General features: G+C 41.2%; 1 protein-coding gene across 1 annotated transcript in view; it reads right to left on the bottom strand.

Annotated features, from left to right (window-relative positions):
- Positions 1-49: 49 nt before the first annotated feature.
- The window catches only part of atp9a (ATPase phospholipid transporting 9A), a 33233-nt gene continuing 11888 nt past the window's right edge, over positions 50-21394 (bottom strand). The window contains exons 10-28 of the mRNA XM_079493249.1: positions 21160-21236; positions 20801-20961; positions 20448-20590; positions 18495-18607; positions 17258-17467; positions 14591-14752; positions 13609-13701; positions 13399-13482; positions 11674-11844; positions 11314-11412; positions 10225-10314; positions 9896-10040; positions 9265-9329; positions 7060-7215; positions 5450-5514; positions 5037-5145; positions 4320-4377; positions 3283-3486; positions 50-2106 (exon numbers count right to left, since the gene is read on the bottom strand). Coding sequence (XP_079349375.1) covers positions 1970-2106; positions 3283-3486; positions 4320-4377; positions 5037-5145; positions 5450-5514; positions 7060-7215; positions 9265-9329; positions 9896-10040; positions 10225-10314; positions 11314-11412; positions 11674-11844; positions 13399-13482; positions 13609-13701; positions 14591-14752; positions 17258-17467; positions 18495-18607; positions 20448-20590; positions 20801-20961; positions 21160-21236 — 2342 coding nt within the window. The 3' untranslated portion in view covers positions 50-1969. The remainder of the gene's footprint in view (positions 2107-3282; positions 3487-4319; positions 4378-5036; positions 5146-5449; positions 5515-7059; positions 7216-9264; positions 9330-9895; positions 10041-10224; positions 10315-11313; positions 11413-11673; positions 11845-13398; positions 13483-13608; positions 13702-14590; positions 14753-17257; positions 17468-18494; positions 18608-20447; positions 20591-20800; positions 20962-21159; positions 21237-21394) is intronic.

Raw genomic sequence — 21394 nt, 5'->3', positions numbered from 1 at the left:
ATTCTTAGACTATTAATATTTTTCAAGATATGATAAAGAAAAGCAGCACTAGAAAACAGCATGACATTTATTAATCATCACCAATTTACATGTACAGAATCCTCCCTTTTTGTTCTACTAGTTATCAGAGTGCAATGAATGAATGAATGAATAAATAAAACCTTAAAACATGTTATATTTACAAGCAAGATCACAATGCCATTGGCCAAATAATTAACATACATTTACCATAATGTATGGTTTGCAAATCCACATCATATTAAAAAAGCAATAATGAATCAGTTGTACAAACACAATTCTGTGCAAAATGCTTAGAGTTAAATGGGAGTTGGAGTGTACATGAGTACATGAAATTATTACTTATGGCACATTATTTTAGGATTCATCGTTAAATCAGCACAGTAATCTTTCAATGATGCACAGCACTTGCTAATACACATTAAAATCCTCAGTGCTCATTTAACTCAGTCGATATTGACTGAGTTAAAGACTTTTACATTGTATAAGCAAAAACCAAGGGCTAAAGAAATGAGGGCATAATGTTACAACACTAATTATTTACACTGTTATCACCGCACCACCATGAGGAACGGATCAAAAACATTTTTCTCTTTTTTAAAATTTGACAAATGTGCAGCAAAACTTCAGCGAGCATTTTCAAATTCTACTTGGCAGCGTAGTTGTTATTTGTTCTCCTTTCTTTCTACAGATAATCTGTGGGTGTTAGTATATCAGTGGATGGGGAGGGGGGGCAGCCGTACATCAGTCATGGAGTATTTTCGGTTATGGCTTTAGGTCACAACTACTGTGAGTCACCATGCAATGCTAAAGTGTGGTCAACGTCTGCCTCTGTGGTGCCCACATGAGAGGGTCAAGACCGCCAAGCCACCGCTGAACACGCAGGCCAGTGAGGAGACATGGCGGAAGGTCTGACTGCAAATAGCCCATACCCGTCTGTGGCTATTTTGACCATTCTCAACACACAAACAACTTTTACTATTCAGCATCCGTACAAAAAGACAAAGACAGATTTAACATCAGAGACTGTGGGTCATGCTAAATAAACAACCACAACACCTCCGCCATGTTGGGCTGTAGCACTGGAGTGACGCACAAACAAATACACAAATCTCCCAGGCGTGTATTTTATGTCTGGTCGGTAAAACGTTTTTCTTTTTTTAAACATATAATTCTCCAGCTCTATTTAGATGATCAATCGTTAAGGACAGCGTGAGTAGAGTCCTGAGAAAATGCTACGTCAGTTCCAATAATAAAAGCATTGCTATTTAAAGCGCCAACTGTAGCCACAACTGTAATGTTTCAAGGCTAAAACCTGATTGAACTTCTGCATAACCGAGTGTTGTGTAGTAATTAACCTCAATTTCTTTTCTCCGTTCTCTCTTTCTTTTTCTCGATATCCATAGGTTGAATTAGAAGGGAAAATATCAGCATTTTATTTTAGCGGTGCATTGCTTGATTAAAAGAGACACGATAGCCCTGTGTTAATCAGTTATGTCACCCGCATATTTACATTTCACTCTTCAGAATATTTCAATGCCTGCAGTTGCCTGTAGTCTGTATGATACAATACAGATGCACTCTAAAATCAGTGCTACCCAAAGCTACCCACAAATCCCTGGGAGTGTTGTCAACCCAGAGTACTTATCAGCCTTTGCATCAAACACAAATCGCTGGGAGTGTTGTCAACCCAGAGTACTTATCAGCCTTTGCAGCAAACACGTGCAACACTGTCAAACTCTAAACACCCTCACCTCCAAAGTCAAATGGGTTATCCACAGTCACGGGTTTGCAAATGCAAGCCTTTCACAATAAATTAAAGGGGAGGAGGCCATTTGTGATTCTCTGGTCCAAGTGCAGCCTGTGTTAGCCGAGAGAGGGATGCACCTCTGTATTCCTACAGTTAAGCGAGGCTGGGGGTGTGGTGGGGAGAGGAGATTCCGCTGGCTCTCTAGGTGGTGAGCTTGGAGTAGCTGGGTGGGGAGAAGCGCCGGCGCAGATATTTGAGGATGTATAGCGGTAGGCAGCTGACCAGGGTGATTACAGTCACCTTCCACAGGAAGGACACCGTCATGATGAAGTACACATCTAACACAACAAAACACAGACACAAAGGTCAGATGCATGCACTGTAAAATTACAAGTTGTGTGATTTAGGAATATAAGAGCTTGTGACCATATAATAACGAGATTGGATTAATTGGAACACAGGTTATTTTTTTACATTTCCTGAAAAGTATTATTATTTTTGATTGGTTTCTGCCCGACATTGACAATATGGCATTTTAATTAATCCTCCTGACAGTTCAACTGCACAATGAATCAAGCATAACCGTCTTGTAGGACTGGAAACATCAAACTGAATGAGGAAAATGCTGACTTAACCAAAAAAATAGATCTTTAAAAATGTTAGATGAGAATAACGGTCTTTAAAATCTAATTTCAGTTTGACCTCAAGACCCAAAAAGGGTACGTTTGACCACGTTCCAGTCATAATTCTCAGTGGTGGAGATTCCAAGCTGAAATTGGAACTACATGCCACACATAAAGGCCTAAAGTAAAGGTTAGGAAAGCTCCATGAGAGTGTTGTATGTGTCACCACTGCAGACCCAATATGGCAAAAGTAAACACAGCGTTTTTCTGTCAGATCAAGTAAATAAATCCCCAACAGCCTGACAGGAAATAGACTGTTATGGAAAAATATAAGCAAACTATATATAAATATAAACAACTATTTTCTCAATTAAAGTATAAATGTTTCCTCTTATAGGGCCTTATAGTGCTCACAAGTGACACTCTAGCACATAAAAATTACTTTGTTATGTTTTCTACCAAACGCTGGCACCTTCATGTCTGTAATAAACACATGGACCTTGGCAGTAAATGGTAGCTGGGACAGGAAACCGACAGGAGCGCATGGCATTTCCTCTTTGATACTATGGTATGCCCATGCTTGCGCCACTCTAGCACAATGTGTCACTATGTTCACCTTTAGCCTTCCTAAAAGGGGACAAACTGGACACCAGAGGCATGACAAAACTGGACGGGTCCTTGTCACTGCCGAATGCTGACGTAGTATTTCAAGGTCAGGAAAAGCCCAATATCATCAATCAATCAGAGGGTGCATTGACATAAATGAGCGGTTCATTGTTTTTCCCTTTCCTTATTTGAAACATACTGACCCAATCTCAATATCCGTCCATAAAAGTGTCACCCTCTTGTCTTGGCAGAATGTTTTGTGCATGCGTGCATGTGTTTTCTCACCTATGAACTCATGTAGGAAGACGAGAGATGCGATGTAACACGCCAAACTGAGGAGTTCGCCGACTATCATGAGCCAGTGCCACGTCTGAATGGTCAGGGCTACCATTAGCAGCTCAGTTAGAATGAGAGCAGTGAAAGAAATGGCAACGATGTGGACAAACTCTGACTCGAAGAGCAACATGGCACCGTACATGATGATGCTGCCTGGAAGGCAAAGATTTTATGATTATTTATGATCATTGATGACGATTCTTGTCATATTTGTATGCTCTTGTTGCTCATTGTGCCATATCTTTTGGTCAAATAGTATGTAATGGCGATGATTTTATTGAATTGGATTAATTGTAATAACTACTAAATTGGGGAGAGAAAAAAAGGTTAAAAAATAAGGGCTAGTCATGCTTTTCCATTGCAACCGTAGGCATTCAAAAACAACTAAAATAATTCTAGAATGCTAAGAAACTGGGCCTGGTGATTTGAAAAGATAGCTCAAGATGGATCTGGAATAAAGTAGAGCATCCATCAAATAAAGTCTGTTTTGACAGAGAGACGTTTGGGAGTGAGTCTGTACACAAAGGGCGCACGGGTGTAACGTTGGATGGCTCTGGCAACGCCTTTGCAACATAAATGGCCCATGTCGGAAAACCACCTCAGGTTATTTAACATCCACAACCACCACAGACATAAATAAACTCTTCTAGTAATTAAGACGAAAGTGTGTGGGCAGTTTGGGAGATTTACGCATGAAAAATGCAGAGTGCAGTAGTTTCTGGTAGCTTTGTAAGGGCAGCTTAAGGTAAGCTTTGTTTGTAAAACACAGTCTATTAATACCACATACCACAGTCTCACATAAAGTATAGTATAATATCTCATGCAGTTACATGTTAGTGGACATTCGCTAATGCTGCTTGAAAACACATACATAGATCATGACATATTATGTAAGATGTACATTGTCCTGGTGCCATGTGTTTGTATGCCACTATACTGTCTACCAATACCACATTTCTGCAGTTTTTACACATGTTCTTCCTTACCTTGGTAGATACTTATTATGACCCATATTAGAAATGTCTTGAAAGACAATGGTCTGCCCTGTGAAGAAACACAACATGACTAGTGATTAGACTTCATATCCATAGTTGCTGTCGGGCAGAAAGCTTGCATCTTTAGATTTCAACCTTTACAATAAAAAATACATATATTACATGTATTCTTTTGTAAATTAAATTAATTCACTGTACAATGTTGGACAGTTTTGAAAGTGGTTAAGTGGGTTTTATGAATATTTAACCAATGCAAAGTATTAATAAGAGAATGTGACAAAACATATCTACATTGAATCCATTGGAACAGTTTCTTTTTCCCCCATTTTGGTTAAAATGGTTTTGGTTTTGGATAGAAGATGAATTCAAGATATTTATTGTTCGCGCTCAAACAATTATGTGGCATACTCCACCACACTGTACGAACAATTAAAAAAGAGAAAATAACGAAAGAAATAATACAAAAAACCAGGTATAATAAGAGTAAATACTTAGCTGCAATAGTTGTAAAGTAAAGTGTGTACAGTGTCTAATTTGTAGAACATTCCGAATAAGAGTGCAAAAAACAGAATCAGTACAGATGTGAAAAACTGGCTAATACATCATTACTAGATAGTAACCAAAAACATAATCGCTATTCTTGTCAAACGAATTGTTAAAAGGATCATGCGACAAAGTATGAATGATATTTGATTGTAAAATAAATACCTTTAATAAGTCTTTATATAGTTCTGGGTAAAGCATGGCGACTTCTGACTTAACATCTTTGTCGAGCACAAGAGAGAACACAGGGAACATGGTGTAGATAGTAGAGTAGCTGAAATAGAAATTATTTTGTTATTTAAACTGCTGAAGTTTGGGCTTCATTGATTTGAAGCTTAATTCTAAATATCCAGGGAAGCCACTTTGATCCAAAATGAAGTTTAAGCTGTTTTAGCCACACTTCTTTTGGGCACTTAATTCCTTTGATTTAGTTCTTGGATGCATTACAGTACTGCATAAAGATTGCATAGTTTCCTGTTTTGTCAATGTGACAGTCCTTTTACACAAATTAAATGCCATGGAAACAGCAGCCAAATGTTCTTGTGATAAGTCATCGCTATTCATAATGCTTGGCTCACCCGATAACTAAGAATCCTTGATAGAGGGGGACAGACGCGAAGTAGAAAACAGATGAGAAAACGGCCTGCGGGGATGAAGAAAAAAGGAGAGATTAATGAATGAATCATCATTTATCCTTCAGCTGCCATCAATCCTCTGATGGCATCAATGGAAGAAGACAGTTTCCGCCACCTTTCAAATGCTAAACACAAAAATATCACTAATGGGCAAAATTAATTATGATTAAATGACAAATTTAAAATGTACAAGAAATTGTAGAAAGAATTAAATAAAACTAAAACAAACAGAACCACTGATGAACAATACAAAAGCAGATCTACGAAGCATTGTAGATCGGCTATTTTCACAATGTTTGCTTTCTTTTGACAATTTGGGCAATGTATGACCAGTTTTTATACTATAGTTTAATTACTTTTTATGCAGAAATTGTCTTTTTCTTTTTTTAGGTATAAAAAAAGAAGGTCTTAATGGTCCTTAAATTGTCTCTTCACTGTCATCTGGGGACCCCCCAAAATCCCCGGCCCCCCACAGGTTGAAAACCACTGCCATAGAAGGTAACCTCACTGACTAATGATTCTTTAACACGTGGACGGATGCAAGGGTAGAGCCAGTCAACTAGTCAGTCAACCAGATTGGTAGGTCCCATACCAAACGGGTCACAGCTGTGGTAGTGGGCGGTGTTAATGTGTGCCATGTGGAGGATGGCCTCTGTAAAGCCAGAGTGAGTCATGGGCTCTCCCGCTACGCCCCAGCGTAGGCTGATGTTGGACTGTGACATGGGACTTTGGGTTCAGGGCCCACTCTTCTGATCATGAATGTTGACCATCCCTCAACTCCCTGACCTCTGATCTGATCCCGTTAGCTTGCTGTCAACCTTCAATCTCATTGTTCATGCCTTGGATTTATTTATCCATGCCAGTGGTTCTCAAAAGTTTTTCATGTCAAGGCTTGATTTAGTATGCATTTGACCATGGACCCACATCTGTAAAGGTTTATTAGAGACTCCATAAGATAATTTGTGTTTGTGTTGTTAAACTAATATCTATCTATATATATATCTTTATCTATATATATATATATATATATATATATATATATATATATATATATATATATATATATATATATGGGGTGCAGCGGTTTATGGTTTAAAACCAAACCGTTCGGTACAATACGGTTCAATACGGCTTTACGGACTGCAATTTTTCGGTTTTGAGGAAAAAAGAAAAGAAAAAAAAAGCATCACTGCAGAGTTCCCTTCGACCCACGAGTGAATCCACCTGGTGTTGTTTGGCAACAGTTGATCCACAAGCATCAATACACATTGGGAGCCTGTAGAATAGATCGTCTATATTCGTCAGGCGACACCATCGGATTAATACATGATCATATTGATTAGCCTACCTGATGTTGTTGTGCTTGCAGCAGGAGCTCATTAAAAGTTTTTCCTCGGTGAACGTGGTTAAAGTGATAGTAATTGTGCTCCGTTATAATCATTAATAAAATGATTGTAGGAGCTTTTAAAACTGTGCAGATTTCCTCCTTCCTTTCATTAGTAATTGTGCATTACCCATATACCTATTCACCTACATAGGCCCATCCTACCTACCTGCATGGTGCTGATGCACAGGCTCCTGTGGATGACAAACTGGCTGAGGGCTGCAGACCTCTTGTAACTGTTCCGCCCATGGACCATGAGGAGTCGGCCCAAATGTTTGAACTGAGTAATAGAGAAGTCAGCGGCCAACGACGCTTGCTTTCCTTCCTGTGAGAGAGACATAGCAACAGAGAAAAGAATGCAGGTTTTAGAAGGTCATTGGTAAGCTCATGCTACGATGACCGACCTGGAAGGCAATGGAAGATGGTCTTAACCAGGACATGGACATCTTGGCTTCCTACCTCTGCAGGTGGTGCCTGCAGCTCAGCACAGGCAAGACAGTGTCGGCGGCATACAACAACAGAGAGGCTAAGAGGGAAATCAATGTGTTCGTTGACAACAAGCCCCAAAATACCTTGGGGTGCGCTTGGATAGAACTCTGGCCCTCATGTTTTCAAAGTGTTGGTTGAATGACAATGTCAAATCAAGGGTCTCACTTATCCGACGCCTCGCTGGTACGACCTGGGGAGCTTCCGCCAACACATTGCGGATTTCCACCCAAAGGTCTTCTCTGCAGCTGAATACTGTGCCCCAATCTGGTGTAGGAGCCCACATGTCAAAAAGGTAGACACAGTAATTAACAACTCTCTCCGAACTATAACTGGCTGCCTGAAACCCACTCCTGTGTCCTACCTGCCAGTCCTTGCAGGAATTGCCCCGGCCAGCCTCCGACGAGAGGCTGCTACCATCAAGCTAGCAAGGAAAGCCAAGATACACGACTAGCATATCCTGCACAACATTACAGTGGAAATAGAGCCTCCAAACAGACTGAGGACTTATCCGGAGGACTTATCCACCAGTGCATGGAGTCTGCTGGTCCCTCCCGTATGCATCGCTACATCTGTGACCCGGGTGGCGGCGTTGAAGGAGAGGACCTACCACACCGGCAATGGACCCTACTGAACCGCCTGCGCACTAGAGTAGGCTGCTTCAAATCAGCAATGAAGAAGTGGGGCTTGACAGACAGTGCAGCATGCAAGTGTGGTGAGCCTGAGCAGTCTGCCGAACACATAATTAACATTTGCCTCCTGTACAGACCACCTTCGGAGGCCAGCCTCTTCCACGTGAGACCAGAGACAAGGGCGTGGCTACTCGATACTGAGTTGGACATTTGAGGATGATACACGAAATAAGTAGTAGCCTAAGCTTAAATACATGTGCATAGGCTGATAAATTACTTAGAATAGATAGGAGTAAAAATGACCCCCTATGTTCTCCCCTATGTCCTAGGTGCAAACTGAACAAGGCACCCACAGTCATATGATGTGGACATTCCCACTAATCAGACCCTTCTGGGTATCCATTCAAGATGAAATTCTGAAACTGATTGGAATTAGAATATCATTAGATCCAATTTATTATGTCTTAGGGACATAAATATCACACTAACTAAAGGTAACCAACATTTATTACAAGCTGTACTTTATGCTGCTTGGTTGTCAATTCTTCATAAATGGATAGATGACAGCCCTCCTAGTGTTCTACAATGAAATGTTTGAAAAAGTGCTACGCTTAATGCCGTTGGAGAGGCTCTCATGTGTCCTACGGGGCACCTTGGCCGAATACGTAGAAGCATGGCTGCCTTCTGTTTTGGTTTATGTCCTTATTTTATTGTTAACCCATTTGGGACCATGGCTGATCTTAGAAATGTCTTTAACAAAACTTAATTAAGTGTGTTATGTTGTGCCCATGTGTTTTATGCATTCATGTATTGTCCATGTCCTTTTCTGTTTAATAAAAATATTGAAACACAAGACAGACAGACAGACAGACAGACAGACAGACAGACAGACAGAGACAGATAGATATATTTAAGTATTAAGGTCAATGAATGGGACTTGCAAATGAACAGCAGTGAAAAAACAAAGGTCTTTGATTCTGTGATCATGGAATCAATTTGGTGGATTATGGTTACGATCCAGGTATTTTATGGGCCCTGATAAGGATGATGACTCGTGTTTGGGTTTTCTCTGTGCACACGACAGATTTTCACAGGAGAGGAATCATCTGTGCACGTCCCTCTACATGTGTGACAATCTGTGACAGCCATCTCAAAAGGAAGCACACACACACACACACACACACACACACACACACACAGGGCCAAAGTGTGAGAGCGGCAGCAGCGTGAGCCGATGAGATGGAAGAGAGTCTTACTTTGCCCTCCACTCCCACGCCACAGTCGGCTTCCTGGATCATGCTGACATCGTTTCCTCCGTCCCCTAAGAGAAAACAACAGACGTGGAAGTGTCAGGATTCACATATCTGTGTATGACATACCAAACACATTGTGTGTGCTTGTAAGACACTCCCTTAAAATGACAACAGTCACCTCTAGTTTGAGGGTGGTACTGGTTAACTGGCAGAACCAGCCAATAAAGGCTCTGAGTTCCGCATGGAAGCTGAGGTTCCCACGTATTGTGAGCCATGATGTTCCTGATGTTGGTGTGTAAGCAATATTCCGCTGGCAATGTCCAAATTTGACTAATGGCGGCCATATCTATCTAACCTGCAAACAAATATTATGTCCGTCTTCCCCTTTATTTGGGGAACCATGTAGAAGTTGCACAGAACTAGTTGACGAAATAAAATGCAATACAATTCAGCATTTCATTATGAATGTGGACATTTTAGAGAATGGCAAAGTGTTCCTGAAATGTGATAAACCCTGAATAAAAACTAATAGGGAACAAAGCTTGAAATGTGTGCCACTGTGCCTAAAAGGTTGAGGAAGCATATTATGGATTGTGTCTCCAGCCTATCATGTACTCTTGGGGCTACTACTCACCTACAGCACAGGTCAGTTTGCCTGTGCGCTCCTGCAGCAGCCGCACTATCTGGGCCTTCTGAGTCGGAGCACAGCGGCAGCAAACCACAGCGGGACACTGACATGCTAACTCCATGAACTCATACTCGTAGAACTTCAGACACACCTGCAAAGCAGCGGAAAACACATGGGTTGAGCGGCACAGTGCACAACGTAACGACTGTGGGTGTTTATCTTCAGCATGTCACAACTTACAGTTGGTGTGGTTTTTAGACAATAATGACAACCACATTAGTATACCACTAAACTAAGGTCTTTCAGTAGCAGGTGGACACACACATGGCACTTACCTCGAGTGAGTCCCCAGATATCACAAGCGCACAGTCGTGTTTTCTCCTAAATGCGTTGAGCTCAAGGTGAGCCTCCCCTCGTGTTGTTACCTATGACAGGGACACCATATTATAGTACATACATGCACGTGCATAATGTATCAGGACAAAAGGCAGTCTTGCTAACTTGATCAATCAAACCCACCGCATAAATGTGTGACGGCTCGACACACTATAACTGACATTTGCTTTACAATGATTAGAATCATGGGAAGGCCTACAGTAACCGATTAACAATCATCTCACAACTAAGTCTCTCAACTAAACTCATGGAGAAGAAAAATATGCTATGCAATCAATAAGGGGACTCCAAGAACGTGCCACTTTCAAATATAGACAAATGTTTTTAAAAATGTGGCACTGACTTGGCATATCAATCTGTCAGCAACTGTTGATGCTCTGGTATGAATATCCTTCAGCTATTAACAATTCATACGTCAATCCCGATCATGTCATTGGTGTCAACCAGGAAACTATTCCAGATGCATGTGTTACAGGCCCAGTCAGCACTCCCCGTGTCCACTGGGACAGCATTTTTCAAACTGTGCCAGCCATTGTTTTGCTCTTCCAGTAACCACTGTTGTACGCAATTTGTAACCTTCCTATATGGTCGGCTCTCCGTCTGCTCTGGCGAGGGTCCAGAGGGGAAGTCAAGGGACTATCAAAGCGGTTCGAGCATAAACCATAAACCTGCAAAACAAATTAGGAAGTGAGCCCTCAGTGTGTTCCCTCTGGGAGTGGCTCAGCTGGTCTCTGCACTCAGTGTGAGCGGCGGCCTGTTTGTCCTGTGTGACAGTGACTTGGATGGGCCACGCTGGTGGGAGGTGATTTATTCAGCTGTGGATCCTGGCTTGGTTGCTTGTGTAGTTGTGTGGGACCGTTTGCAAATGGGCCGTGGCCGTGCAAAGGATGGATGCCCACAAGTCACCGTAGTCAGGAAACCATGAGTACCCTTTTGAACTGGGACAAGCCCTGGGACAAGTACTAAAATCAACTATTGGTCACTTTATATCCACATAAGAGGAAGAGGGGTCCCTCCTCTGTACTCACAGATCTGAAGATATGGATGTCCTGGTTACGTGTGACCAGATGGGCATTTTTGGCGGTGCAGGTGGCTGTCTCCAGCTTGTCCCCTGTCAGCATCCACACCTAAATAGATATCAGATAATAGTATTTAGATTTGTAGTCCAAAAAATAACTAGAAAAAGTGATCCCCGGAGCACAGGTGTCTCATAGTGGCTACTGTAATGTTAGAATAGTCACTCATACTGTAACCTTTTTTAGTTAAAATCATTTGAAGTTCATGAAATCATTGTGAAATTAAACTACCCCTCATTCGGCTGGTATCCCTTCTAGAACCCCTAGGGTTCTTTGGACCCCACTGAAAACCAAGAATATAGGCTGCGAGACCTTGATGCCTGCATTACGGAGGATCTCTAGGGTGGGCCTGACATCAGCCTGGAGCTGGTCCTCCACTCCAGTCAGACACAGCAACTCCATCTCCATCTCTAGACTCTCAATCACAGTGGCCACCTTCAGGGAGCGGTCATGGACGCTGAGCTTGGCCTGGATGTACCGCGCCTTGGAGAGCAGAGGAGGAAGGGCTGGTAAATGTAGGTGGTGAGAATGTTTGGTGTTGGGGTGAATGGATACTATTATGAATGTGATAAAAGTAAAACCATTAGAAAATCTGATCAGAAAAACAGGGAAATAAAAGTAAGAATGTCATATATCTGCCAGCAGTGAGATATAAGACAGCTCAACATGAAGGCAGCAATGTTACCAGACCAAAACTAAGCTGCATACTGCATGAATAACTTGTTGGTTACTGCTAACTATGACACAATGTACACAGCAACACTCACAGAGTCAAAGTAACCCTATTGATTTTGCTGTATCGCTGAAATATGTTATTGATAGTAATTGCTATGTCAACGCCTATCTGAAATGCTCAAGAGAGATTTTCTGGTGAGATAAAGCAAAAACAATTCTATATGTGACTCATACAGGAACGCAAACTGTGTGTGTGACTCAGAGAATGACTCACTGCTACCCACCAGCTCAGCCCAACCCCAAGTTCACACAATTACACTTCACAAAATGGGCCTGGGGCCTCGACTGCCGAGGGGAGGCACTGCCCTGCCCAGCCCAAACAATGGGAGGTAATATGTATGTGTGGGCTGCGTGTCGGTGGGATATGGGTGTGTGCGTGGGAGGATGGGGTGTCCAGAGGGTGACCCTAATCACCAGACGACAGCCTTTGACATTTAAAAACAATGTTAATGAAATGTCTACGCACAATTCCATATTATCCCGCCGAGTACATCACTGCTTGGAGTATAGTGTGAGTACAGCCAGGAGCTGCTATTAGATGTTCTCTGAAATCTGGCAAACGTACGTATGTCATTCATAATGCATTTGGCAAACGTAGTCAAAACAAACTGAAGTCAGAAGGGAGTCGGACCATACTTCTTCAAGACTGCCTTGTCCTGTTGCAGGCTGTGGTTTGAGGCCCAATCTCTCAGCTCAGATCTCTAGCAATTTGTCACGTTGTGAGCTTGTAGATGCCATTATCCATAACTTTTATGTCCTACCTGGGATTTGAACCCGGGGATGATGCATGAGAGCTAGTAACTGCACACTGCCACCAGGGACATCTCCATGACAGACCGAGAGGCTAACAGGCCGCTTGCCCGGAGCAGATAATTGCACCTATGAGCTTCAGACAGTACTACTTGTCAACCAGTAGGTGTCCTACCCATCACCAGGGGCTACATTTGGAAGAGTAGGGAGACCACCTCCAAAGTGATAGTTATATATTGTATTAACATACTTTACCATACAGAATGGTTAACCATTTACTCGAGGGGTCTTCTTAAGCCCCCTCCTTTTTCCTCTTACACCAAATCTTTTTACTGAAAGTAGATGATCTACAGCTTGCAATGCACTGTGTTGCGACGAGTTGTGCGGTTGTAGATTGCCTTTTTTCCCGCCCAATGTTCGCCCCCAGAATAGGGAGGCCAGGTTCATGTGGTAAAAATAACATTTCATTTCTAAAAATAACTTCCAGATTACATCTTTAAGCATGAGTCTCAGATCCATGTAAGTCAACCCAATGAACACCCACTTGCTCACCTCAAAGTCCTGGTACTGCTCCTCTGTCAGGGACTTCTTGGAGACTACAAGGACCCTGAGACCTTCCCTAGCCATGTTTCCACACTTGACACGAAGAGAGAGGCACACAACAGATTTTCAACGATATTAATGACACAAACTGACACAAGATAAAAGGATGTTTGAAATGTGGTTAAACTCAGTAATCAACTCAGGTGAGGTGCTCATTACCTCCTCTTCCAGCCAATCATTATATTGGACAATCCCTGCCATCACCACGTCTGCTCCCTTCATGTAGAACGTGATCTCTCCTGTCGATTCATCCTGGAAAACAAACAATTCATTATCCATCACTGCACTATAAGAATTGTATTGTCGCTGTCTGGTGTAAACCCATGTACAAAACACACTTTCTTTTATTTATATAAAACCACATAGACTTAATCATTTTCAACCTGGCATCCCTTTTTTGGGTGTGTTATTATTGCGGAAATTATCATTTTACATGTGCCACAAATATTGTTTTGTTGTTGTTTTCCTCATAAATTAACACCAAACAAGATTTAAAATGGAGATACAGAGACGACATGTAAATATAATACATATACTTCCACTGTAACCCCACTGGTCCACACCTGTATGAGCCAGAAGTGTATGAATCAGAACAGTTTTATTGTCAAATCACAGGTTTGCAGGTTAAATAAGTGGGTGACATTCATGCAAGCTGCATCATTTCATTGTTTTCAGGGAAGAACCTGAAACCTGAAACCAACTAAGACTGTCTGTTGCCTAAAGGGAAAAGTTATTTTGGTATCCATAAGGGACATAAAAAAAAGAAGATTGAAACGATTATGATGAGGAAGCAAGGTTTCAATCGCAGACTTCCTGGCGTTTAGCAGATCTCGCCAAGCCAACAAAAATAAGGTTAGTCATCATTAGACTTAAGTCAGAGTTCACTGGAAGTTGAACCCTTTCTCAGATAAATTCATTTTTTGATTGTTTAAGATAGCATCCTTGGTGGAGTCCCAGGGTGTATGCCGCCAAACAACCAATGATCCCTAGTGACGGTTAATTTACATTCAAACAATAGTCAATATAAATTAAAAAAATCAATCAATCAATCTGAATGTTGGCATTTAATGCATAATTGCTCAATGGATATAACATATACATAATGGAAATATAATCTTAATTGTATCATCTCTGCACTCACTCGAACTATGATGCCCATCCTTTTACTCTCATAGGTGAAAGGAAATATCTGCAGGATGGTGAAGTTCAGAATTTGACCACTAGGGGTCCGTAGCTGCATGGAAGACTGGTCCCGTCCCACCAGCGTAAGGCCAACGCTCTCAGTCCACTGCACCAGAGACACCTACCAATCACAGCCCAAAGACAAGGACCACAGTTAGTGGAAGGTCACACAACAAAGAGACTTTGATTGACAATGTAGGGGAAATGATGGATAGGACTAACGAACGGCTGATATTGCTTCTTTTGCCGATGGGAATAATAAACTAAAAATCAATACCATTATGGAAAGCTTTTTGTATTGAGGGGGGCACATAAAGCAAAGGATGCAGTCAAAATACAGATAATTCAAGAGTTTGTTTTATTTATTTATTTTCTAGTTTGAACATTTCATAAATTAGACAAGTGAAACATTCAAGGACACTTTGGTCTGAGCAGTTTGTCCAAGAGTACAGCAACCTAACCATTCAGCCTTCTCTTAATCAATAAATACTCATTTTCAGCACTCAAGCCTATTGATTGAAAAACTGGGAAAGATGATTTTTTTTTATTATTCTTGATGAAAACACTGTTTTTCTGGCTTCTGCCTCTTCCTCTCTGTCTGAAGGTCACAACAGATGACATCCATTAGTGTATTGTTGGGGGGTGGATGCGAAGGAAGTGTGTGTGTACGCACGCACGCACACACACAGAGAGAGGGGGCAGACCAAATTGCCCAATAACTTCCAGAACGGGGATTAGAACAAGATCACAAACCCAATACATCATGTCTTCTGAGACAGATGTCTAATGACATATGTCAGTGCACACAGATGTACACAGATGGGGGTTAGGGTTAAGAGTTTTGAGAAGGGGGGCCAAGGGGCGTGGGGCCTAGGTTGGGGTCCGATTATGATCCCAAATCAAAGAATTTGCAGCTCCGGAACCACTTATTTAGGTAAACCGTCCATGACCATGTAGTCTGACAATGCCTGGCAGAGTGCACTCTCAACGTCAGCAAACGTCTAACTACCGTAATGCTTGTCATCCAAGTTGGGAAATATGAGGATTCCGTCTTAGTCACAGTCTAGAAATATTCACCATGGAGGCATTTTATGAACTGGCCTCCACCACAACACCACCACCTTGTAATGCCAGTGCCTTGAATTGCAGCTGAATGCTACTGCGATGAACGATACTGCATATGAGTCATAACCATATGTAGACTTAGATAGTATTTTAAACAGACTTATAGCTTGTTACGTAGACAGCTCTAGAATTGCATTTTATGTAGTCATAGCACTTTATAGTACACATGTATAATATATTATATAGTATAGTATGTATAGTTTACATAGATACTCCACTGTTACGATAACTACTTTTTATATATGTGATGTATGCCATGCTTTTGTTATTGCTTAATGTAAGTCGCTCTGGATTAAGAGCGTCTGCTAAATGCCTAAATTGTAAATTGTAACCACTATACTTGACAGATTTTCATGAAGAAAAAGTCGACGAAGAAAATGATTCAGATGTCCCTTATTTGTGAATCACTCTCAATCAGCCTGATGGTCCTATTTTTTATCCAGTTATTATTTATGACGTATATAACCTAAAATTTTCATGTTTTTGAGTGGTGCAAACCACAATAACCAGCTTTGTCTGTACCCGTGTACCTGTACGTGTACCTGTGTACCTGTACGTGGGGCCATGTACAGGTGAGCATGGTTGCTATGGTTAGTGTGTGACGTCACTGCACCACTCAGTTCACACGGGTGTGATTTTTTTATTAATATTAGCAATTAGCATAAACTTTCACTCTATGAAATAGGATATTTACATTCATGTTTTAGATCAGGGGTAGGCAAACACCTCTTTTTGATCGACCAGGTCATCAAATTGGGCTATTGAGTTAATCAATTGAAGAGACTTTTGTTAACTAAAAGAAAATACAAATAAAAGTATTAACCATTATTGTTTGATGTGCATAAAACTTGTCTTCCCAGATAGTCCGAATTTATCCTATCTTTATTATTCATATTCAATTATTTTCTCATTATCAGTGTCAGAATATCAATTCAGAATCAGCTTAAATCCCTAGGCTGCCAACATTACAATTAACCAATATTAAGTGCATTTTTTCTAATGACCATAAAGCGACAGATGCAGTCAGCCATATTAAAGTATGTACTGGGATAAGTGCAATGGGCTGGGGAGCACATTAAGGAAATCCGTATTTACACTGCAGGAAAGGGATCAAGTCGGATTCCACAGCACACTTCCTAAAGTTCAAAGATTCATAATGATCAAGGACATAAAAGTGGAATGCCGTTTGTCTTTTCAAGGTTCCAGTTTAAGGGGGAAAGAAAGCAGTGAAGACACACAGATAAAGATCACGACAGAAAAAAAACGCCTGCATCTCAAGATCGGAACTCTATTCTCTGATCATACTTCCAAGTGTTTGGCCTTGGGAGAATTAGCTCTCGTTGCTTTAATGGAGACTTTCCGACAAGCCTGAAATATGGCAGTGTGTGGGCGTGTTTGTGCCATATACCATGATTTTTCTTTTCTCCATACAATCAGAGTATACAGTAGAAAAGGAAACATATCCGTCTAACCTGTCCATAGTACAATAGATTAAAAATACCTCATCTGGACTGGCGGCCTGGTAGACCCTGCAGGTATCCTCATAGTGCTGCTCTGCCTCGGCCTGGTCCGTCACGCCATTAGACTCATACGCCGGTGTAACGTTGTGGACCAGAGCGATGGCCTTCACCGCCTCGTGGACCCTGCTGCTGATGGTCTTACGGACCTTTGTGGCCGCTGGAGCTCTGGAGGCTGGAAGGTCATGGGTGGGCTGAGAAGGAGGATGAAATAAAGGACAAGAGCAGTCTGAGCAGAGGACACACCAGCGTTTATCTAATGAGTACACCTACAGTCAAACAGAACAACATGAAACAGCATGAAAGTTTACACTCAGTTCAAGATTGTTAGCAACACAGCAGACAGTGGAATTCTTGTACTTACAACTTCCTCAACATTTTGGAAAATAAATAAATAAATAAATAGAGCAAGACAAAACACAAAGTCTGAATAAAGTCAGAATATAAAATAGTAATAAAACATTTGCAAAATAAATTTAGTTTAAACAGTAATGAAACAAATAAAATAAAAGTATTTCTAAAAAAAAAAAAAAGCTGCTAAACTCTTTCTCAGATGAGCATTTTTTCCACAGGATAAAGAACCACTTAGCCAACCATATCATTAATGTGGCAGTAGTAGCATGTAAACATAAACAGATGTGTGAAGAAAATGTGATCAATTAGCTTTTTGCATGATGGCCCTGCTATTTTTGGAGTGTGTGTTCCAGGGGTTAATGGTGGCGTCATTAAAGCAGTGGGCTAATCCTGTTTCCTGCTTCGCTAACCCCTGGTGTCAAATGGACAAAGAGTGTCATCTGAGGTCAGGAAGCATTCAACCAAACAATAATCACAAACTAATATGCATCTTAAAACAATGGCTCCGACTATTTTCTTTACCTTTTCCAAAGCATTTGAAATGAGGGTATTTTCTCTACCATTCTCTTCCCAAAACATTCCCAAATTTCTGAATCTTCAGCAGATTTCTGTTCTTGCCCAAAGGAGGTATGGAGGTATGCACTGCCACTAAGCCTGAGTTTTACTTAGTTGCGCAGGGGAGTCACGCACCAAAAATAGCCACTTTAAAAGGTCTCAAAGCATTGCGATGTGATGTGTTGCGAGATTGTAGATCTTCTATTTTCAGTGGGCAACTGAGTTTGCATGTCCGCAATGAATATCCAGATATTAACACTGTCTATGGTGATCATTTTCATAACCTTAGTTACATTTATAACTCTCGTTTACCTGTGTGTATGCGCTGAAAACATGGCTCTGTACTTCATCCATTGAGTCCATTCCATATGCCACAGTACCAAGATGGAGGCGTCTGAACACCATCTCATTTTGTGTGAGAGTCCCTGTGAAATACAGTGTACTTTTTTATATAAAAACAAACAAAAATGTGCAAAAGTTCTTCTCATTCTTCATTTTATGCTTTTAAATGCCTTTAAATCTTTTCTCTTCAAATTAGGGATGCACCGATATAGAAATTCTGGGCCAAGTTTAAAATAACAATTTGGCCGATAGTCTATACCAATTCATTTATTTATTTAGTTTTTGTTGTTATTTATTTCCACTTTTGTGCCAGGGAAACAAACTGTTCTGAATCTGCAGCTTGGTAGGCTGCAGATAACCAACACACAACAAACTAGAAAAAGTGCCCCTCGGGGCACAGGTCTCCACCAGGTCAGGTTGTCGCTTTAACAGGCCAATGTGAAAATAGTGGGATATATTCCTCAGCCTAGTAGGAACGTCTGTGAAAGATTTCACGTAAATTTCACACTGTGTTCATGATGGTTTGTTCAAAACGGGCCAATCCTGCAAATTTTGAAAGCCAATGTTAGCCAATCAGGATGGAATATGAAATATTGAACAGAAACTGTGTATCGATTTGCGGAATTTTTGGACAAAATATGGAGGAGTAATATAAAGAAATGTGTTTTACAAAGGTCGGCCTCCTGGTGGCGCTATAACAGGCCGTTCTGGAAAATTTGGGGCAGAGGTTCATCGTTGGCATCTAGTGTGTGTGTGTGCAAAGTTTGGCATCGACCGGGTTAACGGTGCCGGAGATTAGCTGTACACAGACGGACGGACACACACACACACGGACGGAGTGCAAAACATACTCTCTCCCCATGCCTTCGGCCTGGTGGAGACAATAAATACTGTCATCAGTGAATGTCAACTAATTTCATGCGATACGATATACCGCCCATATAATCGGTACGTCCCTACTTCAAATGACTTTTTATGCCTTATATGTACAGTAAAGAACCTTGGAAGTGTATGAAAGGTAATAAATGTGGGATCTTTAAACATTCATATTTACTCTGAAACAGTGTGTTGCAGAGTAAATGTTTGGTTTTAATGTGATTTCAGTAGGTGTAAATTTACAATGAAAAAGAAAGGAAAAAAGGCTAGAAGCTTCTGTGCTACCTTATACATGCCCTTTGTAACCTCAAACTCACTTTAAAAGCAGTTTCCGTCAGTATATCAAAATGACCTCAGGGGCCCCGCACATACATTAGGCTGATGTATGAGCCTGCACACCACACTGCCCTTATTCGCGCTCTGGATGGGAAAATGGCTGATCATTTTATTGGGCTGGGTGGCTGTAAATCTGACAGGTAGTGCCTGTTGTTCATGAGGAAGTGTACTGCGGAAGGCATGCTACTGTGTGTGTGTGTGTGTGTGTGTGTGTGTGTGTGTGTGTGTGTGCGTCCGTCTTCAGGGCTTTTTTGATTTAAGGATCCAATAAGAAGCATGTCTCTGAAAGTAGCACAGAGCAAGTCCCCCCAGGGAAGGAAAACACCCAGCTACTGGATATGGCCTCTCTCATTGCACTACTCCAACATTTTGTCTTTTTTATTTTTTTTTAATTTCAATGCTTCTTTGACAAAGCCAAATACAAAAAAAACACAAACAGTGAGTGGAGGTATATCTGTGGCCTACTGTGCACAATAAATAAATATTATAGACAACCAGACTACTGCAGAGCCATGCCGTAAAAATAATAATAAATACATTAAATTATTAGACTCATGAATGAGAAAAAATAAATAAGAAGCGGTCTAATAACTGTGTTGCTGTCGGACTTCATGTGGCCAGTCTATGATGTCAGTACTATGACGTCATTGTCTCCAAAAACAGATTTGTGTACTACATTGGTATACTAATATAATTCTCGACCATTCTAACCTGTTTTGTCAGTGAGCAGGTAGGAGATGCGTCCCAACTGTTCAGGTATGGTGCTGGCTCGAACCACTGTCCCTGGTATCTTGGAGTCTTTTCTGATCATCCAGCTGAAAACCATCTTTCCCATATCCAGGTTGACACGCAGACTAGATAAATAAGTAAATTAGACTAGATCAGTCAATTAAGTCAAAACTACATTAAATTAAATGTGAAAAGTTCCCTAAATCTGAGGAAACGGACAGAAATGGGCTTGGTGTGAAAGGTTCCAATAACATCAAATGGGTTGTTTCACGTTATCGGGGCTAGATTGTGTATGCCCTGTTATACAACATTTCCCTGTAAGAGACGAGTCCCACCTGATTGGCACAATGTTAGAGAACAGCAGCAGGAAGCGGAAGATCTGCAGGTACCAACGGCCGGCGAAGTGCTGAAGGGCCACCATGACGAGGGAGACCACCAGCAGAGCTCCAAACAGGATCTTGGTTAAACAGTTCACTTCCAGGTCAAACAAACCCACCTATTACAGGCCACAAAGGTGGTGGACATGCAGGGACAAACTTGTATCAACACTCTCAACAACAGTTAGTCAAACGTCACTGTTCTCAAAACAAGTAAATGTACTTAATATATCTATATAGTATATACACTTCTCAGCCAGCTATATGAGGAATAATTGAAGGCAGGCCTTCAAATTGTGGTTCACACACAACTGCACCTTGTGCTTAGGGTTGGAGGTGTTCATAACACTTCGCAGCTCCTTGCCTGTATAAATCACGACCCCCACCACGGTGCCTGGAGAAAGAAAGAAATACAAATCACCTCAGGCTATAAGAGAAGCCCCCGGTCTTGATGGGATGTTTCCCAGACTTACATTCTTTTTTTTTTTTTTTTTTTTTCTGGGGGGTGGCTTTTTATGCCTTTATTGATAGTGAACAGTAGACAGACAGGAA

The sequence above is a fragment of the Electrona antarctica genome, assembly GCF_951216825.1.
Source record: "Electrona antarctica genome assembly, chromosome: 2".
Lineage (NCBI taxonomy): Eukaryota > Metazoa > Chordata > Actinopteri > Myctophiformes > Myctophidae > Electrona > Electrona antarctica.
The sequence above is the reverse complement of the archived record's forward strand: the minus strand, read 5'-3'. Positions and strand labels throughout refer to the sequence as shown.